The sequence below is a fragment of the Saxophila tyrrhenica genome, assembly GCF_035928015.1.
Source record: "Saxophila tyrrhenica strain CCFEE 5935 chromosome Unknown scaffold_2, whole genome shotgun sequence".
Classification (NCBI taxonomy): Eukaryota; Fungi; Ascomycota; class Dothideomycetes; order Mycosphaerellales; family Extremaceae; genus Saxophila; species Saxophila tyrrhenica.
This window is the reverse complement of record NW_027041734.1, coordinates 1,022,728-1,042,328: the sequence shown is the minus strand read 5'-3', so window position 1 is coordinate 1,042,328 and position 19,601 is coordinate 1,022,728. Positions and strand designations below refer to the sequence as shown.

The following is a 19,601-nucleotide window of genomic DNA, read 5'->3' as shown; positions in this document are numbered from 1 at the left end:
GAACCTTCCCACTCATGGCGCTATTCATGGCTTGGTTGAGTGCAAACCTGCGAGGTCGGAAGTACCTGGCCGTTGGGATGGCGTGGTATGAGACAGATCCGTGAAACCCTACCTTCTTTGACGCTCTCGCTAATCTCTCATCCTCGTACGTAGGCAGGTCGGGTTTGGCAACTGCGCCAACTTCATCTCCTCGAATGTGTTTCTTGCTGAAGAGGCGCCATTTTACCAGACTGGCTTTTCCAACGGACTCTCTTGGACGATTGTGGGGATGGGTTTGGTGACGTTGGCAGTCGTACTCATGTGGCGAAAAAACCAGACGAGAAAGGCTCGCATGGCGATGATGAGCGACATGGAGAAGGAGGAAGAAGAGCAGAGGACGTTCAAGTTCCTGCTGTAGAGCTTTGAGAGGTCGCGCCAGCTGTTGAGTATCATAGATTTTGATACAGCGTCTGGGCGTCTTCTCCCAGCCCAGTTGCACCCGGACATACAACACCACGCTCGTCGGCAGACTACAACGATCTGTGATCTGTGAGAAGATCCCTTTCACGCGGCCTGACCCTGACCTAATGAACCGCTTCCACAGTCGGCAGCCTGATAGTAGCCTTGCTTGATTATTGAACCTGCATTTCAAGACCACCAAGAGCCTGGCGAACCATATCCCATGTTGGAGTCCAGCGATGAGGATACCCCCAAAAATGGGTCGATCGCCTGACCCGTCATCTCGTCAATCATTTGCATGAGGTCGTTGCTAAATTCCGAAGTCCAGCCGTGCGTGGCGTCGTTCACTGTATGGGCATCGGGTATTGATGCTACGTCCTTCTGAGAATCGATGCCAATCCCTTGACTCGCGGCCGCTGCAGAAGCGCTCTTGACTCTTTCAAAGATGTCTCGATATCGACGAGCGCTTGGATATCGCTCACAGATGATGTAGAGCAAGAGCATACAGTCGTTGAGAGAGAGATGGGCATCAACGGACTGGTCTTGTGCTAGCCACATGCAATATACCAGCGTAAGACCTTGGAATGTCCGTTAGCGAGAGGTTCGTTGAGCGAAAAGATCCACTTACCGCTAAGGAACACAGATTGAATTGACAGTGCCGAAAAGCCGACTGGATATTTCACATGGAGCTTTCGATAGTCGCTGATGATTCCTTGACAGGCGTCGGCGCATAGGCGGACATACTCGTAGTTCAAGGGAGATTGGCAGAGCTGTGGATACAGTAGAAAGCGCACACATCGATGGTAATGGATGGTGTAGAACTCGGCCCCGTCGTAGGGTACGTCGGGATTGACTTGACCCTCAAAGCCGCCGGCTTCCAAGGGGATTTGATGCTTCCAGCTTGACAGCCTGTCCAGGAAATGATCGATGAGTGATGTCGACGCTCCGTCTTGAATGTCGACTCGATACACCAGGTGTTGAATCTCGGATTCAATTCGTTTCAGCCGCAATCGATGGATGAAAGGGGTCAGTGTGGATGTCTGCCATCTCGAGGGATCGTTTTGATCTTGGGCTGCCTGGAGGACTGTAGCATCATCCTCCACTGCTTCGTCAATGTCCAGCGGAAGTTCGCAGTCCAAGTCGTGGTCGCTTATCCCCTAATAGACGTTAACGAGTGCTCGTTGGCCGATGGTTGGTTCTGGTGAGCAGTGAGATGAGGCGCCACAGCGCATCTCTCACTTGAATATCGATAGTCACACTTACCGGAGGACGTCCTATGGCGATTGAAATATCTCTGTCCAGGAAGTACGCAGTCCAGAAACGTCGCTTACTGAGTTCTCTCTGTACACTCGGACATGTCTGCGGACGCTTTCGATGTAAGCCCAGCTCTACACATAGGCGCATCGCAGCACCGATGAAGGTCCAGGCACCAGGATCTCGTGGCGCTCGAGTGCAGTACAGGGCCAGAAGAAGAAGGTAGTCAACTGTCCTCTCATCTCGCAACCTTTGTATCTGGTTCATCTGCGCGATCGCAAGGTCGTAGTACTGATCGCTAAAGAAGTATCCCATCTCGCCTGACGACTCCAGCCAGCGCCCGCTCACAGCGTAAACCAGATGCAATATGGCTCGGTCGTAGACATCGGTAAGATGAGCTTGATTGGTGTATAGCCATCTTACTCTGGGCGTGTGAAGAACCGGATATCTGGTAGCAATGTGTTGGGACCACCCCTTCATCAGTCTCGCTGCTACCTGAGACGTCAAGGGTGGAGTGTCAAGGGCTTCTTCAGATCGAGTGATAGGGTGCGCGGATTTTGGGGCCGGGTCTGAGTCTTCTGCAGAAGCACCCGGGCCTCTCGCGGCCATTGGTCGGGGATTACCATCTCGAGAGACCACGGAAGAAAGGACCCTGCCGACATCAATATGACTTGATGCGCCGACGTAATGACCAGATGCGGAAAGGGACAGATCTCGCACCGCGATCATGATCTCTCCGCCCTCGTCCGGGTTGCATTCTGGGTGGCTGCCAGAAGCCGTCGCTGGGGAGTCTGTGGGGACATTCTCCGTTGGAGCTGGCCGTTGCGTGGCTTCATGTGCTCCATCGTGGTAATGGTCCTCCCCAGCTCCAGGGAGTTGAGACTCCAAATCTGCAACGCGCTGCTCCAATGCTTGGATGTAAAGTTTGCGCTCGCCGCCTCCTGGAACGTCTGGAACAAGATAGGCTGAGTTCGTTGTCAGTAAGGAGCTCTGCAGACTGAGGCTCTCTCTACTTACTACATTTGAGACCGTTTCTGGCGCAGGAAGCGCACGTGGGCCTCACACCATCGCACTGCGCAAAGTCAGTAAAACCATGTAGTCAATGGGTACGCCAAGGAGCAGAGTCAAGCCGTTGCCAACCTCAAGCCGGTGAATGCAACAGTCCGAGACACTTGCTACATCACCTCTGACGGAGTCCGTACCTTTTGCTTTCGTCTTTGGCAGCGTTGACACGCGGAGAGAACTCGGTCGCGCTTACGCTTACGTCCAGGAGTGCCCTTTCCAGGAGTGCCCTGTTCGCCGCTCGAATCCATCAAGTTATCCAAAGGGTTGGAGAACCTATGTACGATGCGACCTTCCTGCTTGGTGGCTGGTCCGAAGGCTAGGACAAGCAGCCGACACCACACGCGTGCAAGCTATGAGGGGTTGGAAAGAGGCCGAAGAGCATGTCGGCAGGCCTCCTTCATGGCGCGCCGTCGTACCATACCTCCGTACCGCACGGCGTAAACTCGGTAGCCGATACAGTGTCGGCCTTATCGAAGCTAATGAGTACCTGACTCGTTGCATGTGACTGTACGATTCAGCAAAAGTCACGAGATCTGGATCTTCGGATGAGTCCGAAGCAGACGGAACATCCGAATTGATCGAATTGATCCACCGCACGAGGTCTGCACGTTCGCGGTGGATACGCGTTGAGAAGTGGTATATTACCTACACGTTATGGCTACTCTTCGCGTCTTCCAGACCCTGAACGACACTACCGACATAACTCACAATGCAGGCGCCGGTTGACGCCCAGCTCTTCATCAACGGCGGCTTTGTTGACTCCTCCGACCAAGAGACATTCGACCTGTATAGCCCATACTCCGGCGACCTTGTGGGCAAAGGTGAGCTCGACCCATACCAATCCAGACATCCAAACGAGGCACAGCGAAGGCGGCCCACCAGTGCAGAGCGAGCTGGTGAACCATCTTCTCACGGACAAGAAAAGGCCACTCACGAGAGTGATACGCTCCCATGGATGTCCTTGTTCCTGGAAGAGGATTGCCAGATGTGGCCGGTGGGCCGCTTTTACTGGGACTCGCTTGACGCCTGAGTGCCACTGACATCCAAGGATTTGCCAACAGTTGCCGAAGCGACGTCTGAAGATGTAGACCGCGCCGTCGCCGCTGCGCAGGCCGCGTTTCCAGCATGGTGCAACTTGCCGCCGGTCGAACGTGGAAAGCCACTCGCAAGGCTCGGGAAGATGATAGAGGATGCTACTTCAGATCTTGCCCGGCTCGATGCACTCTCGTTAGGACGACCAGTTGGGACGTACGTTAAAATGATGAGTGAAAGGGCTCTCCAAGACACGTTGAATATCCAAGATTGCGTGACGTCCTGAGACCTCTCCATCTTTCTTTCGAATGTCGAGACATCTGCTGACCATTCGTCCCATTACTCCAGATACTTCGACGCTCACTACGCTAAAATGCACTTCAATTATTTTGCTGAAGCAGCCTACCCTGTGGGAACATCCTCCCTGAACACCCCCGGCTTCGTCAATATCAGCTTGAAGCAGCCCTACGGCGTTGGCAGCGCTATCATTCCATGGTGGGCAAGATCCTGACTTGTCTAACAACAGGACATATACTGACCTGGTTGCTCTGATTGCTGTAGGAACGCACCTCTGGTATGAACTTCCGAAGCCTTCCTATTTTGTCAAGACGATCTCTAACCTTTAGTAGGTATTCTTGAGCAAGAAGCTCGCACCCGCACTTGCAGCAGGCAACACGATGGTCCTGAAGACGTCCGAAAAGGCACCTCTTTCTTCCCACCTTGTCGCCACGTTCCTTAACGAGGCCGGCTTCCCACCTGGTGTTGTCAATATCATCCACGGCCATGGCCTTCCTTGCGGTGACGCTATCAGCCGACATATGGGCATCCGGGCTCTGTCTTTCACAGGCTCTGTCAGGACAGGTGAGCATGCTGCATCTGCTATCGCAGGTTTTTATCTCGTGGAAGACCTTCGCTCACGCTTCCTTCAGGTCGTGCGATCCAAAAAGCGGCAGCAGATAGTAACTTCAAGCACCTCGTCTTCGAGCTAGGCGGCAAAAGCCCAGCTATCGTCTTCTCCGATGCCGATTTGGACAAGGCAGCCCAGGAAACTCAGAACTCAATCATGTTCCACAGCGGCCAGACATGTGTACGTTCGATCGCAACTATGTCCCCGGCTGGAAGATCACGGGGCTTTTTCCGACCACAAGCTAATATACCCATTCATTCTCGTAGATGGCAAACTCCCGGATCTACGTCGAGAAATCTGTTGCGGAAACGTTCATCAAGAAGTTCAACGCCTTCGCCTCGAACCGAAAGCTGGGAGATCCATTGGATGCTGAGACTGCCAGCGGTCCCCAAGCCGACAAAGCCCAACACGAGACTGTACTCAAGTACCTCGAAGAAGCCAAGAAGACCGGTCAGGTCCTTGAGAATGCTACTCTACCCTCCGAGAACGGCAGCTTGTTTGTCCGACCTACCGTGCTCCTCCAACATCCGGAAGATTCCAAGGTCATGAAGGAGGAGATCTTCGGTCCGGTGGTAGCGATCAACACGTTCGAGACGGAGGCAGAGGCTCTGCACAAGGCCAACGATACCGAATATGGGCTCTATGCGGCGGTGTTCACGAAGGACTTTGATCGCGCGATGCGGATAGCTAAAGGCTTTGAGAGCGGAATGGTCGGTGTCAACTGCACCTCACCGACGGGTGCTTGGGACATGCCATTCGGCGGTTACAAGCAGAGTGGTGTGGGTCGTGAGAGCTTCTTGCTCAGTTTGGAGAACGATTGGATGGAGACGAAGTCGGTGTACATGAAGGTGGAGGGCCTCGTACAGAGCACTGCAACGACGAACGGACTGGGCAGATAGTACAGATCTACTTCTTGCTCGACGGTGCCCAATTGAACGGCTTCTTCAGTTCTCCCTCCCAGCCCACAGCTTCAGCAAAGTCTTGCAGAAATTTCCATCGAGCTTTCTGCGCCCACCCCTCTTTCACAAAATTGTTTGCTGTCTTTGGAAAGAGGTCGATGATGCCGTACAGACTGTCGTCGTGCGCAGCTGCCATCAATATATCTTCCCTCACATCCATCTCCTGCAACTTCTGGATCGTCCTGACAGCCTCGTCCGGATCCAGATGCATCGGCACCTTCTGCTGCGGAGAAGGTATGTAGAAGGGTTTGGTAGAGTCTTTTTCCGGCAACAATGACTCAAACATCTCTCCTGGACAGCTGCTGCATCCCTGGAACGGGTGTGGAGTGATGTCTGCCGGAAGCGGCAGATACGGTGATGGTCTCAGTTCGCCGGCATGGTGAAACGCATCACCGCCCATCAGAATGAAGCTGTCAGGAGAGCTTGTCACTCGAGCGAGTGCGCATAGGTGGCCGATGGCGTGACCAGGCGAGTTTAGCAGATAGAAGGAGCCGTCGTTGAAGTAATCATAGGCATCTAGCTTGCCGATTTTGAGGTCACTACCGCTGAAGTCGATTTCCTTGAGCTCCCGACCAGCATAATCAGACTCGAGGATTGACGAATTTGGGTCCTTGGGATAGCCAGGAAGCTTGTGGCTGCTGAAACCTGGTCCAACAATCAAGGTAGTCGACTTCTCGAACTCGTCCGGATTCCCCGTGTGATCGAAGTGCCAGTGGCTCCAGATGACTGCCTCAATGTCTCGTCCATCTATCCCTTCGGCCTCGAGAATTTCACGCACTGACTTTTTGACTGTGAGCTCATAGCCTCCCATTTTGAAACGGCCGATCAAGAACGGCGAGGAGTTTTGCCAGTCTTTACGGATGCCCAGGTCGAACATTAGTTTCCGTTTGGAAGCCGAGTGCTCGATGAAGAAACTGAATGCCAATGTTGAGAGGTAATCATGGCCTTTGATGGACGGCGAGAGGAACTTCCAGGTGTCGACGCCCTTGATGCTGGATGTTGTATCGATGATGGAAACGCTGACTGTCGAGGACGAAGGCGGTATGTTTGAGGCTGGTGCCGCAGACATCGCGTTCGGCGGTTGATCAAGCAGATGGTCGCATATCATCTGGGCAGCCTGGATATATACTTATGCATGCTGCCATCAATCGCCCTATCTATCGGCATCAGTGAGTCGTCGGAACTTCCGGTGGACTTGACGCATTGTGCCCAGCGAGCGACAGTGAAAGCGGCCCACCTGGCAAATCTAGCAGTCTTCTCCTAGACCGATTGCAATCGAGAGGATCATATCAGTCTCTTCAGCAGGCTGTCGTGTTTGGTGAGAAGATCCATTTCACACAGTTCTCTCTGACCTAGCGGGCTGCTTCAACAGTCGGCAACTTGTGCTACTGCTTCATAAGAATAACCACCTGAGCTACCTCATCAAAACCTGCCGCTGCTTCTGCTATACAGCCTGGCGGGTACATACAGTTCAATGAAATAGTTACAATGAAGGAGACGGCGTCAAGATAGATCTGAACCTCGGACTTCATTCTTCCGTGCCCCGATCTGACCTCACATTTGATTTAGGTGAGGCGAAGTCACACGGATTCCGCAGAGAGCGGTATAAGGCAAACGGAGGAACGCAGAGCAGTTCTAAGATCGCTATGAGCTGTAGAAAACTCTATGTGATGTGCACCTCCGCCTACATCTATCTACACAAAGAACACCTGGTCTCGAGCTAGCTTTGTAGAAGGAAAAGAAGGACCCTCATCATTCCTTGTTGAGACAGGGCAGTCACAAGTGGGAGAAGCCCGCCCGAAACGCAAGGGCTCAACAGCCACCGTCGAAGGCCACCTGCGGCTGACCAGTTGATGTCCGCGGCTCAACCCCATTCAACCCCCATGGCCATCAGGCACATGCGGCTCGTCCGCCGCGTTGATTTCCACCCACAACGCCTCTTTCTCCTCCTTCGCGAGAGACTCCCCGAACTCGTTGGCCAACTCGCCCAACTTATCGGACTGGCTGATGCACCGCCTGGCTTTGACGACATCCTGCGTGTACTTCTCGTACAGAGCAGTCTCCCGCTCGTAAGCGCGCGCCTCTCTGATCTTGGCTTGGATTTGCAGCATGGTATTACATGCCTTCTCCGAGATGTTCCGGTAGGTCGCCACAGTTACATGGAATTTGACGTACTGCTGGGATTTCTGGCTTTTCGTTTGCAATCGATACTGCGTTGGGTCGGTAGGCCATCACCAGTTAATCGCGTATACTTGGTGGGAAAGTTTTGCTAGCGCTGTGCGCTCCTCAGGAGTAAACAAAGGCTTTTGGTCAGGCATTGTGGGAACCTTGTTATCGAAAGTGGGAAGTCGAGGGATGCAGGAAAACGAGTCGTCGCTGAGTTTGGTGGTTGAAGGCTTGCTTGGAGCTTGGTAGGAGGAGTGTCTAGACTGTTGAATTCCTCTCGAGGAAACGGCATCGTTAAAACTTCTTTGCCTCTGCTCTGTTTGCTGTTTCCAAGCGGTGACCAAAGCATGAGTCCGTCCATGAGCAACCGATCGCTCGTTTGTTAGCCAGGTTGAAGGAACGTAGCAACGACCCCTTGGACAAGTCATCCTGCTACTTCACTGCGGAGAGACTTGCAGTCAAGGGATGAGTACGACCTCGACCGAGGGCAACGAGTGAATCCCCGATTGAGAGAGGAGATGGGGCAGCAGATACGGTTGCGGAAGTCGACAGGCGAGCCCAATAGCGGTTCGGTAGATAAGGGCTTTAAGGCTCAGAGGGTAATGCCAGGTCGAAAAGCCTCCGCCTCCCGAGCCGATCTACGAGAACCCGCGCAGTGTCCCCGCTAACAATCGATATCCGCAGGACCAGCAAGTAGACATCAGCCAGACCAGCAGAGCGTTGACAGCATATTCGTCAACGAAGGCAGGTACGGCGGTGCTGAGGAACATCCCCACAACGGCCAATACCAGCCAGACCGGCGAACCGTGTCCGGGGACCAGGATAGACAGCCTCGAGGGAAGGCGACACAACGCCGGGTGACGAAAGGTATGGTATGTGGTTGCAGTACTAGACATAATGCTAGCCTTTGAGCGATAGAGCTGGTTCCTCCTGGTGCGTCCTTGTGGGAAAGTGTTTAGCTCTGTCTCGAGTCTGTCTGCCGGGCAGGGCTTTGCCAGGCGGTGGAGATGGCGGGTACGCACTGCTTCGGGTTTGCTGTGCCTTTCTTGCATGAACAGCAATTTGCTCCGAGAGGCAACGTCTCCAGCACAGTGGCTTATCATCTTGCAAATTGTGTAGCGATGGTTTTTCATTCTCGTGCCCCGTGTTCACTCTTTCATCCAGCTTCCACCGCCCTCGCCTCCCTCCGCCCATTCTCCTCACCCTCCACCTGATCCCTCCCGGCCTGACTCCTCGCCCTCTCCCTCACTCTCCCCTCCCATTCCTCCCACTGTGGACCCCCATCCACCCTAACCCTCTTCTTCACCACCGCCTCTCCATCCTCCCGCTCCCTTTCCCGTCCCAACACCGTCCCAACCAACCGCTCCTCCCCCTCCACATCCCCCACCCTCCCCTGCCGTCTCTTCACCCCCGTCAAGAAATCCTCCACCCTCGTCCTCCCACCCCCAACACCCACGCCTGCATTCTCGCCAGTCATACCCGCGACGCGCTTGATCTCCGCGTACTCCTTCCCTTGCAAGAAACCCTCTAGCACCGCTACGCCGGCCGCATCAGCAGCTCTCCGTGTACGCTCCGCGCGTTTACGTGCCTCGCCGCCGACGTCCACTTCCCCCATCACCTCGACCGGGACGCGGAACTTCTCCCTCCACGCCTCTTCAACCCCTCCCTCGACGCCGTCCCCCAAGACCCCAAGCTCCTCGAGCGCCATCCGCGCGTCCCCGACCCCAGGGACGGGGGTATTGTGCGAATTCCTTGCGTGCGCAGCGGTCGTGGTCGCTAGTAACAAAATGTAGCGTTCGACCAGCTGGACGAGGGTGTCGAGAACGGAGGGGCGGGTGGAGTGGAAGCCGGCGGCGCGGAGGGTGGTGAGGATCGCCGGGCGGAGGAGCGCGCGGTGGAGTTGGAGGGTGGGGGGTGGGGTGGTCATTGTGGTTGTTGTGGTTGTTGTGTCTGTAGATTGGTGGTGGTGGGTGGTTCTTCGTTGATCGAGGTGATCTCGCGGATGACGGGTGGGTTATTAAGGCTGTCGCATGGCTGGTTTGTAGCGGTGGAGGCGATTGTGGGTGAGCCTGGATTCGTGGTATGCTGAAGGTGTTATATACGTCAATGTTGTGAAGCGCTTCGAGGTCAGGACAGGTGAAGTCCGCGGAGGTTTCACGTGATGCCAAGACCTGTCACATGCTCTAGCAGTCATAGTGAAGTGAAAAGCGATTGAGCAGAGTGACCAAGAACTAACAAAAGGCTCTTTCGACATTTGGATGCTGACACGGTCATATGTGGGTATCTACAACGCTTCAAGGCTGGTCATCAACACACCCTATCTCAACCCTACTTTCTCCTGTTCTCTGCAGCCTGCTCCAACACCCCTGCGACCTCCCAATGTCCCAGCTCCGCTGCAATCTGCAGCGGTGTCTTCCACTCCTCGTTCTTCTTCGTCCAGTCCGCACCATGTCGTAGCAGCACCTTCGCCACGCCGGCCAAATTACTCGTCGCCGCGCAGTGTAGAGCAGTACCACCATCACCCATCAGTTGGTCTGGGTCAGCGCCTGCCTCGAGCAGGAGCGCCAAGCTATCAACATTTCCGGCCCACAGAGTCCAATGAATGGCTGCACTCCTGATAAATGACAGGCGATGGAGGTCAGGGTTGTATTCGAGCAGGACGCGCATGAGTGCGGGCGAGCCGTATTTGCCGGAGTACATGACTGGCGTGGTGTTAAAGCAGTTCAAAAGATCAACGTCCGCGCCAGCTTCAAGCAAGAAAGCCGCCATTTCCACGTCATCGGCTTTGCAGGCTTGGTGGAGCGGGCTGGAAGAGGACTCTTTCATGCTCGGGTTGAGAGCGGCGCCATGGGAGAGGAGAAGACGGACTATGGCAAGGTGGCCATTACCTGCGGCACCAGCAAGGGAGGAAAGTGGGCCTGGCTTGGGCGGTTTGAAGGCATCGTAGAGATCAGGTACTAATGAAGGGGTATTGATCGGTGCGCCGAGTGAGAGCAGAAGGCGCACATGCTTGATGTCGCCCGCACATGCAGCCGCGTAGAGTTTGTCGGCCAACGATCGAAGCTCTGGTACACTTTTGGGTGTCAGGGGAGAGGTGGGCGAATCCATAGTAATGGGTGTGTCGACTTGAGGGGATGTATTTCCGGACGATGATCTGCTCGTGCGCGGAGAGTCGTAACGAAGAGAGCGGGTGCGAGGAGAAGGTGGAGGGCTCCATTGTGACGTCGCCTCGGTGAAGCTGGGTGCTCCTGTGGATAGGGGAGACGGCGAAGGAATAGTGTAGTCGTCTCGCGAGATGCTTCTGCCTTTGGCGCTGTTGAAGGGAATGACGCCGCTGTAGGCTCCACCGCTGGTGAATGTCAGTATGGGAGGAGGCACGGGGGTGGCGGATATTCCATACCGACTCTGGATGCTGTTGTTGAATTGGAAGACCTGACGGTCCCAAGCAGACATTGTCTCGTAGACCATGTTACTGATTGCTGGTGTGTGACCAATGAAGATTGAGTACTTTTGTTGTGATTGAGAGCAGAGATGTGGTGGTTTGTCCTTGAGTTCCTGTGGCAGAGAGGAAGCACACTCTTGTATATGGTGCTGTCCAGCTGAAGCTGACCCGTGGCGTGGTGGAGCGATAGCGGGTCAAACTGTCAACAGTGACGAGACGCGGTGAGATGAAGAATGAAGAGACCTCGCTAGCGGGTCGTAGAAGCAAAGAAGGAAGGTCGAGAGCGCAGATGACTGTATATCGTGACGAATGAGAGCTGCACTCACCATACCATCGCCGCGAAAGTGTATGGCGTGGAAGAATGCTACCATGCATGCGCCCTGTAGGGCGGACAGCTCAGGGCAGGCACATTGGCGAGTGGAGGCTCAGCTAGCTCCACCGAAGTATTGAGGTAGAGGGACAGAATGAGTGTAGTCGGGTCAGCACGCCGCCTTTCCAGCGAGACAAGCTCGAGAATCGGGTGAGAGATGGCTTTTAGTTTGCGGTGAGAGTAGAGGGGGAGTATGCAAGGGTTGCGGAAGGAAGCAAAGCTTAGCCCGCATGCGTGGCTGAGGCTGAGCAGATGTGACATTGGAAGAGCCTGGTGATGGATGGCACGTCGGTGGTGCGATGGTGCAGGTGCTGATAGTGGGTGGTGTGACGGAGAGTTGTGTGGACAGCGTCGTAGGAGGTAGTTGAGTGGAAGTGCCAAAGAATGGGTTGTTCTTTCCTCTGCTCTTGCCTTCCCGCAGAAGTTTCGGCGAAACGTATGGCCGCTCGCGGGCAGGGCAGGCGCTAGTGCTTGACATTATGCAGTGAGCATGCATCACATGGCTAAGCCTCACTCCATCAAGAACCCAGATCCACAGCGAGCTCGTTGACCGACTGTCCATACTCTGCCACACTGCGTTCCCCTGGATGACGCCACCACCATGGTCAAGCTCACCTTGAAGACCGGCAAGGCGGCTTCACCTGATGCCAGCGCGCAACCGGATCCACCACCCTCTATACCACCCACCCCCGCCAGCACGACCAGCAACACCGGCTTCAAGCTCAGTCTGAAGAACTCCGCTGCACCTACCCCCGCGACCGAGCAACCCCCTCCCAAGCCCAAAAAGCAGCCCTCCCAGCAGGCGAAGAAGAGCAAACCGCCCGCCAACGGCAGCAAGAAGCGCGCCGCCAACGATGACACCATCTCCCCCGCCGCGAAGCGCCTCGCCGCTCCGTCGCGCAAGATCTCCCTCAACATCGGCAAGGCAGCAGCGCAGCAGTTCGCGAATGACGGGCCCAACTCGGCGGGCGGCTCCAACAAGATCCTGTTGAAGCGGAAGCCGACGACCGGCCCAAAAATTCGAGCTCTGACTGCGGCGAGGAAGCCTCCACCACGACTACCCGGGTTGGGATACGACAGTGAAGACAGCGACGCAGAAGCAGACCCAACCATCCAGCAGGCATTCATCCTTCGCATGCAGCCGGGAGAGGATTGTGACTATCTACACGATGCGATTGCGAATGGCAAGGTGGGGCTACCGATCAGCGAAGGAGGAGCGGAGGTGAGCTTCAAGTTTCTCGAGACCAATATGCGCCGCGCCATGGTTACAATACGTGGGCGGATGTACGCCGCTGTGCTGGTAGATCTACCTTGCATCGTGGAGACCATGAAGAGCTGGGATAAGAAGGGCTGGTGGAAAGTGGCCGACCTGTGTCAGATTCTGCTCGTCTTGGGCCGGTGCCATTCTGAAGAGGACGCGAAGACGTACGCTCTACCAAAAGAAGTGGACAAAGAAACCCACCAATACGCCCACGGTCTCACACCACCGATGCACTGGGTCCGCAAGCGCCGCTTCCGCAAACGCCTCTCCTACAAAGCCATCGCCAACGTCGATGAAGAAGTCGAGCGCCTTTTACGAGAAGACGAACAAGCCGAAGAAACCGGCGGCAGCGTCTCTACCAAAATGATCGACCCCAACCGGCCCGACCGCGGCGTCAACGAGTCCGAAGCAGACGACTACGAAAGCCAGGACGCGCTCGAAACAATCGAAAACGGCCAGCAAGCAGGTGAAGAAGAGTACCTCGACGACGAAGCCTTCGACCTCGAAGGAGGTCTGCAAGCCGCGTTCGACGAGGAAGCCGAAGAGGCCTTCACCTCCGAACCCGTCGCTGCAGACATCGTCTCCGCCTCTCCAGCGCCAATCCAAGACCAAGCCCCCTCCTTCGCCGCCGCAACCACTGCCCTCGAGAGCGCCGCCCCCACCCCTGCCGCCGAAGGCGAAACCGACATCGACGCCCCCGGTGACGCCGACTCCTCCTCCGAAGACGAAGACGAAGACGCTTCCGACGAGGAAGAAGACTCCCCCGACGTGCTGGACGAGGACGCAGCTGCTAGAGCTGCCGAAAGGAACCAGCAGTTGGAGGAAGTGGCGGATTTGGAGCGGGAGATCGCGAGTCAGAGGAGGAAAGTGGCGAGTATGTCGAATCAGCTGTTGAAGCAGCGAGCGGAGGCGCAGTTGAGGAATTTGGAGGAGGATTTGAGGGTGAAGAGGGGGGTTTTTGGGCTGGAGGAGGAGGATGAGGAGGTTGGTGGTGGAAGGGGGGAGGAGGAAGGTGGTGCGTAAAGGGATGGCGAGGCAGAGGCGGGACGTGGTGTGGCATTCGTTGGGCGGGAGGAGGACGAAGCTAGCTCTTGTCCTCTGCAAGGTCACAGGCTACTGAAGGCGACGGTATCCCTACATCTACGAAATCAACGTCTATTCGTTCAGAAAGCCCAGAAGCTAGCCCATGTCTCCTGCAAGGTCACAGATTCCAGCTCCTCGCCACTCAATCATTCGCCGCTATGTCGCGGGCACTACTTCGTGTCTCCTGCACGGTCACAGCCCACTTACCGTCCTCACGCGCTTCCAACTTGACGAGCTGGAATTGGTTGAGAGGACGGCCGCGCTAGTTGATGTCTCCTGCAAGGTCAGAGCTGTGAACTTGGGGAGCTGGAGATTGGCTGAAGGAACTGAGAGGCTAGTGGGTGGATGCTGCGAGGTCATGAACTAAACGACTACGCCATCCTTTGTGTGCGAGACCGATATCTATTCGTTCGGAGGGTGCGGAGACTAGCGGGTGTCTACTGCGCGGTCACAAGCCATCATTTGGAACCGGAAGTATGGGCGAGCTCATCGCAAGGACGTTTGAGTGCTACGTTTTTACATTGGGTGAGCAAAGAGCCACGCTAGCTGGTGTCTCCTGCGAGGTCACAGACTACGCCGACTTCAGCGTCGCATTTCCAGTCATTGGTTCGGGAGGGGGTGGCGCTAGCTCATGTCCTCTGCAAGGTCATAAGCTATGCTCTACTCGCTCGCTTTTTGATATCAGCTCGTGGGGACGGAAAGAAGACATGGGCAAAGCCATGTTGCAGAGCGATTGATGAGCATGCTGGTTAGGAGACCTCGTTGCTACACATACAAAACACTCATCAACCCGCCGCTTGCCATTCTTCCGTTCGCCTCGTCGAGGCTGCTCGCTCACTGCTCGTCGTTCTGCTCGTAGATGAAATTGGCCGCTGCAACATGAATAGTCAGCACTCTTGAACCAGCAGACTTGCAGACCCCAGAGGATGAAATGGCACTTACCAATAACCTCCAAACCCATCTCTCCCATCCACCCCCTCAACCCTTCCCTCTCATTCTCGTAACCCCAGTGCTGCCTATCCGCCGGCTTCTTCAGGTGCAGCTCGTCCATCGTACCTATGCATCCCCATCAATATACACACCCTTTACCTAGACTCGTAGAATAGGATATAAGGACTCACCATTCCTCGCGACCATCGCCACAAAAACATACCGATGCTTCCCCGTCTCCGGCGGCGGGCCAGGAGGCTTATACTCCATAACCTCCTCCACCCCATCCGGAAACCTCATCTCCACTGTGCCGTCAGCCGCCTTGTTCGGCAAAGCCGTCACGACCCAATGGCAGATCTCGCTCCATTCCGGGTTATCTCTAGACGGAGCGTCGGGGTCTGTGAGGGCAACGACGACTTGCGGGTGCTTGGAGGAGATGAAGGGTTCGGAGTCTGAGCCCAAGAGCATGACGTTGGGGACGGATTGGGTGAGGGAGGGGTTGACGGTGTTGCCGTAGTGGGCGGTGGCGTTTGACCAGGTGATGTTTAGGGTGGCGAGGGGGATGAACTGGAGAAGGGGGCGGGTGTGTTAGTGAGACTCAGGGTTGTAATATGAGCGGGTCGTGGGGACATGAGGGTAAAGGAGGGTGGCCGCTGAGGAGACGGCGAATGTATGGGTTGGCGGGCTTACAGTATCGATGACCGTGGGGATGATCTCTGCTTTCTTGAGTCTGTCGAAGTGTCAGCATGTACTCAGCTTAATGGTTTCAAGGTGTTGTATACTCATAGATAAGGTCAACATCCCCATCCTTGATGAGCGGAACCTGCTGCTGAACGTCGACAGCGAAGAGGCTGCTCGCCACGAAGAAGACGCAGAAGATGAAGCTGAACAGGATGGCCATGGTGCTCAAGAGTGTTCGACTGGGAGGGAGCATGGAATGATGTTCATGGAGGAGATGTATCTCATATGAAGAAGGGTGTTGTTTGCAAGGAAGCCGCTTCCCCGCCTGATCGACGCCTGACGACGGCGTGAGCTCAGAGGCGTTGCTGTTCCTGCATCTTGTGGAAGCGAGCAAGGAGGTGATAAGAGGGTGGTATTTAGAATATTGAGCCAATGATGGAAGCTGGGTACCTAGAAAGACTGCTGAATGGCTGCAATGGAGAAACGCTGTGCTGGTTGTACGCCGACAGGGTGCCTCTGTGCAACGCATTTGTCGTTATGGACGAAAGATTCTGCACACGGTGATGATACTTGCAATCGAGGTCGAAGTATGAACAGCGTACCTTATGCACTGGTGAAAGGATAGAAGATGCTGTTGTATAGAGCATGGATGAGATGGAGTATACCCAAGCAGTCTTGCTGGGCGGCTTTCAATCGGGCGAGGAGCCAGAATGTATCTAGACATGAGCGGCCCTATCCCAATGTCATACGTTGAACAACCTTGTATCAAGTTCAGTTGTTACATGTGTGGACTGGAGTGACGGATGTAGAACTGTGGCTGAACAGGACGGTTTTGATCACGTGCGCGCGCTCGGGCCGAGAACCTTAGTGAGCTACAAACGGCTGTTTACATCACATGCTTCACTTCGCCAGGAACCGGGCATACCAGGCACAATATTGGAAGAGTCACTCTGCTTCCTTCCATATTATTCAAAGAGTGAAGCCAGAGCGGTACATCTCCGCAGCCGCCAACAGCGACGATCTACCAGCATCAGAGGCACGCATACCACAAATCCCAACCCACAGAACCCGCCGAGCTTGAAGCCTGCGTGGGCAGGCGCAGGAGCTTCGTAGCGGCCGCCAACGAGTCTGAAGTATCCTGAGCACCAGCAAAGATGGCAGCGCTAGGAGAGGATCTACTTGGGGTGGTCAACCGGCTGCAAGACCTGGTCTTCAATACCATCGGCAACGATTCGCTGGACCTCCCTCAAATTGTAGGTCATGAGAAGATGAAGAGCATGCTTGGTCCTTAGGCTGACACTGTATAGGTCGTCGTTGGATCGCAATCTTCAGGAAAATCCTCCGTCCTCGAGAACATCGTCGGCAGAGATTTCTTACCCCGTGGCTCTGGCATCGTCACCCGCCGGCCCCTCATCCTCCAGCTCATCAACGTGCCCTCCGAGCGAGACGACAAGCCCGGCGATGATGAGATACACGTCCCTCATACACCGGCGTCAGTGGCCGGGCAGGAGGAATGGGGCGAGTTCAACCACATCCCCGGCCAGCGGTTCTACGACTTTGCTTCCGTGAGGAGGGAGATTGAGAACGAGACGACACGAATCGCGGGCAGCAACAAGGGCATAAACCGACAACCCATCAACCTCAAGATCTACTCGCCTCATGTCCTGAGCTTGACGCTGGTCGATCTGCCAGGTCTGACCAAGGTTCCAATCGGAGACCAACCTACCGACATCGAGAAGCAGACGCGGAATCTCATCTCAGAATACATCGCAAAGCCGAACAGCATCATACTCGCAGTGTCGCCTGCAAACGTGGACATTGTCAACTCAGAGGCTCTGAAACTTGCCCGACATGTTGATCCAGTCGGCAAGCGGACGATTGGTGTCCTTACCAAGATTGACCTGATGGATCACGGCACGAACGCTCTCGATATCCTTTCTGGCCGTGTATACCCACTCAAGCTTGGCTTCATTGGCGTTGTCAACCGCTCCCAGCAGGACATTCAGGGGAACAAACCCATGTCGGAAGCCCTTGCATCTGAAAGGGAGTTCTTCCGCATGCACCCTGCATACCGCAACATCGCGCCGAGATGTGGCACGCAGTTCCTCGCCAAGACACTCAACACGACTCTCATGGGCCATATTCGGGAGAAGCTGCCAGATATCAAAGCGCGACTGAACACGCTCATGGGCCAGACACAGCAGGAACTTGCGTCGTACGGGACCGACTCCTTCACTGGCAAGGAGCATAGGGGGAGCCTTATTCTCAGCCTCATGACCCGATTCGCAACTTCATTCATCTCATCTATCGACGGTACATCTTCCGAGATCAGTACCAAGGACCTCTGCGGTGGCGCGAGGATATACTACATCTTCAACTCGGTCTTCGGCAACAGTCTCGACACCATCGACCCGACTCAGAATCTCTCTGCTCTCGACATCCGAACTGCGATCCGCAACTCTACTGGACCCCGACCTTCCCTCTTCGTTCCCGAACTCGCTTTCGATCTGCTGGTGAAGCCGCAAATCAAGCTGCTGGAGGTGCCTTCTCAACGCTGTGTTGAGCTGGTGTACGAAGAGCTCATCAAGATCTGCCACACGTGTGGCTCGAACGAGCTGGCAAGATACCCGCGTCTGCAGGGCAAATTGATCGAAGTGGTCAGCGACCTCCTCCGTGAGCGCTTAGGGCCTGCCTCCAACTACGTGGAGAGCTTGATTTCCATTCAACGCGCGTACATCAACACGAACCACCCCAACTTCCTCGGTGCAGCGGCTGCAATGAGCAATGTCATGCAAGATAAACACGACAAGGAGAAGCGCGTTGCAGCTGCAGAGGAGAAGCGGAAACGCGACGCACGGAGGCGGAAAGAGTTGAATGGCGTCAATGGCGCTGAGACTCCTGAGGATGGTGAAGAGGAAGAACATCAGCAGTCTGTGTTACCCATTCGATCCGGCGTACAAAAGAGCAAAGAGAGCAGGAGCATGAGCCCAGCGGTTGGAAGAGATGGGCACAGATTACAACACTCGATTACCGCGCCGAATGGCACATCAGGTGGCAGTGGGCGAGATTCATTCTTGAACTACTTCTTCGGCAAGGAGAATGGAGCTGCCAGTGCTGGTGCTTTGCCCGGTCAGAGTGCTGCCGGTGGTCTGCCTGGTGGAAGCAGGCACGTCAGCCAGAACCTCGAGCCCAGCATTTCTGCGAGTCTACGGAGGCCCGACACCAATCCGCGCCCATTGAGTATGCCCGAACCAGTCGAGGAGCCTGACTACAGCGACTCTGGATTCGTAAGTCCTTCAAAGTCCAAACATTTCACCAACACTTCACTGACTTCCTCACAGCCCCACGACGAACACGCCCCGCCCGCACTCACGGAACGCGAAGCCCTCGAGACCGAACTCATCCGCCGCCTTATCTCGTCCTACTTCAACATCGTCCGCGAGAGCATTGCCGACCAAGTTCCCAAAGCAGTCATGCACCTGCTCGTCAATCACAGCAAAGACGTTGTGCAGAATCGGCTGGTCAGCGAACTATATCGGGAAGGCTTATTCGAGGAGCTGCTGTACGAGGACGATGCTGTGAGGGAGGAGAGGGAGAAGTGTGAGAAGTTGTTGGGCACGTATCGGGAGGCGGCGAAGATTGTTGGGGAGGTATTGTAGAGTTTACTAGGGGAGGGGTTGGGGTTATGGGACCGATTCTCCGCTGTTGTACATACAGCTGCTGTGCCGCTACTATTGGGATTAGGCTGGATGGGACTATGTAGATTACGCTGCTCAGAAGTGGTATTGTATCAGTTTACCGGACTGCCTGTGTATTCGATACATGGTCGCCGCAAGGGGTCTTCAATAAGCACTTGGCGTGTCTCTTTCGTGCTCCTTCCGCTTTGGGCGCCTCGGCGTTAGCTTCACTAGTATGCCTCGTCGTCGTCGTCTTCGAGTAACTACATGTCGGATCCACCACACTCGCTCGACTACAGACTAACTTAGCCGTGGTATACACCAATGCCAACGACC

General features: G+C 55.2%; 10 protein-coding genes across 10 annotated transcripts; 4 read left to right on the top strand and 6 right to left on the bottom strand.

Annotated features, from left to right (window-relative positions):
* Nucleotides 1–14: 14 nt before the first annotated feature.
* On the top strand, nt 15–397 carry LTR77_001498 (uncharacterized protein; the record flags this gene model as incomplete). Its single annotated transcript, XM_064798760.1, has 2 exons — nt 15–85; nt 154–397. 2 exons carry the CDS (start codon nt 15–17, stop codon nt 395–397), a joined length of 315 nt encoding a protein of 104 aa, XP_064663087.1.
* Nucleotides 398–627: 230 nt separating this feature from the next.
* LTR77_001497 (uncharacterized protein) lies at nt 628–3,005 on the bottom strand (the record flags this gene model as incomplete). The annotated part of the gene is made up of 4 exons (XM_064798759.1): nt 628–986; nt 1,067–1,595; nt 1,702–2,657; nt 2,951–3,005. 4 exons carry the CDS (start codon nt 3,003–3,005, stop codon nt 628–630), a joined length of 1,899 nt encoding a protein of 632 aa, XP_064663086.1.
* A 461-nt stretch (nt 3,006–3,466) lies between these two features.
* LTR77_001496 (uncharacterized protein) lies at nt 3,467–5,595 on the top strand (the record flags this gene model as incomplete). The annotated part of the gene is made up of 7 exons (XM_064798758.1): nt 3,467–3,751; nt 3,806–4,005; nt 4,138–4,284; nt 4,351–4,363; nt 4,419–4,650; nt 4,719–4,876; nt 4,963–5,595. 7 exons carry the CDS (start codon nt 3,467–3,469, stop codon nt 5,593–5,595), a joined length of 1,668 nt encoding a protein of 555 aa, XP_064663085.1.
* Nucleotides 5,596–5,640: 45 nt separating this feature from the next.
* LTR77_001495 (uncharacterized protein) lies at nt 5,641–6,724 on the bottom strand (the record flags this gene model as incomplete). The annotated part of the gene is made up of 2 exons (XM_064798757.1): nt 5,641–5,650; nt 5,712–6,724. 2 exons carry the CDS (start codon nt 6,722–6,724, stop codon nt 5,641–5,643), a joined length of 1,023 nt encoding a protein of 340 aa, XP_064663084.1.
* Nucleotides 6,725–7,529: 805 nt separating this feature from the next.
* On the bottom strand, nt 7,530–7,766 carry LTR77_001494 (uncharacterized protein; the record flags this gene model as incomplete). The annotated part of the gene is made up of 1 exon (XM_064798756.1): nt 7,530–7,766. The coding sequence occupies one exon, from the start codon at nt 7,764–7,766 to the stop codon at nt 7,530–7,532; it is 237 nt and encodes a 78-aa protein (XP_064663083.1).
* A 1,211-nt stretch (nt 7,767–8,977) lies between these two features.
* LTR77_001493 (uncharacterized protein) lies at nt 8,978–9,748 on the bottom strand (the record flags this gene model as incomplete). Its single annotated transcript, XM_064798755.1, has 1 exon — nt 8,978–9,748. The coding sequence occupies one exon, from the start codon at nt 9,746–9,748 to the stop codon at nt 8,978–8,980; it is 771 nt and encodes a 256-aa protein (XP_064663082.1).
* Nucleotides 9,749–10,149: 401 nt separating this feature from the next.
* Nucleotides 10,150–11,274, bottom strand: LTR77_001492 (uncharacterized protein; the record flags this gene model as incomplete). Its single annotated transcript, XM_064798754.1, has 2 exons — nt 10,150–11,170; nt 11,222–11,274. 2 exons carry the CDS (start codon nt 11,272–11,274, stop codon nt 10,150–10,152), a joined length of 1,074 nt encoding a protein of 357 aa, XP_064663081.1.
* Nucleotides 11,275–12,234: 960 nt separating this feature from the next.
* Nucleotides 12,235–13,917, top strand: LTR77_001491 (uncharacterized protein; the record flags this gene model as incomplete). The annotated part of the gene is made up of 1 exon (XM_064798753.1): nt 12,235–13,917. The coding sequence occupies one exon, from the start codon at nt 12,235–12,237 to the stop codon at nt 13,915–13,917; it is 1,683 nt and encodes a 560-aa protein (XP_064663080.1).
* An 894-nt stretch (nt 13,918–14,811) lies between these two features.
* On the bottom strand, nt 14,812–15,808 carry TFS1 (carboxypeptidase Y inhibitor; the record flags this gene model as incomplete). Its single annotated transcript, XM_064798752.1, has 5 exons — nt 14,812–14,849; nt 14,920–15,033; nt 15,099–15,474; nt 15,598–15,637; nt 15,690–15,808. 5 exons carry the CDS (start codon nt 15,806–15,808, stop codon nt 14,812–14,814), a joined length of 687 nt encoding a protein of 228 aa, XP_064663079.1.
* Nucleotides 15,809–16,742: 934 nt separating this feature from the next.
* Nucleotides 16,743–19,247, top strand: DNM1 (Dynamin- GTPase protein; the record flags this gene model as incomplete). The annotated part of the gene is made up of 3 exons (XM_064798751.1): nt 16,743–16,841; nt 16,896–18,875; nt 18,930–19,247. 3 exons carry the CDS (start codon nt 16,743–16,745, stop codon nt 19,245–19,247), a joined length of 2,397 nt encoding a protein of 798 aa, XP_064663078.1.
* Nucleotides 19,248–19,601: the final 354 nt, after the last annotated feature.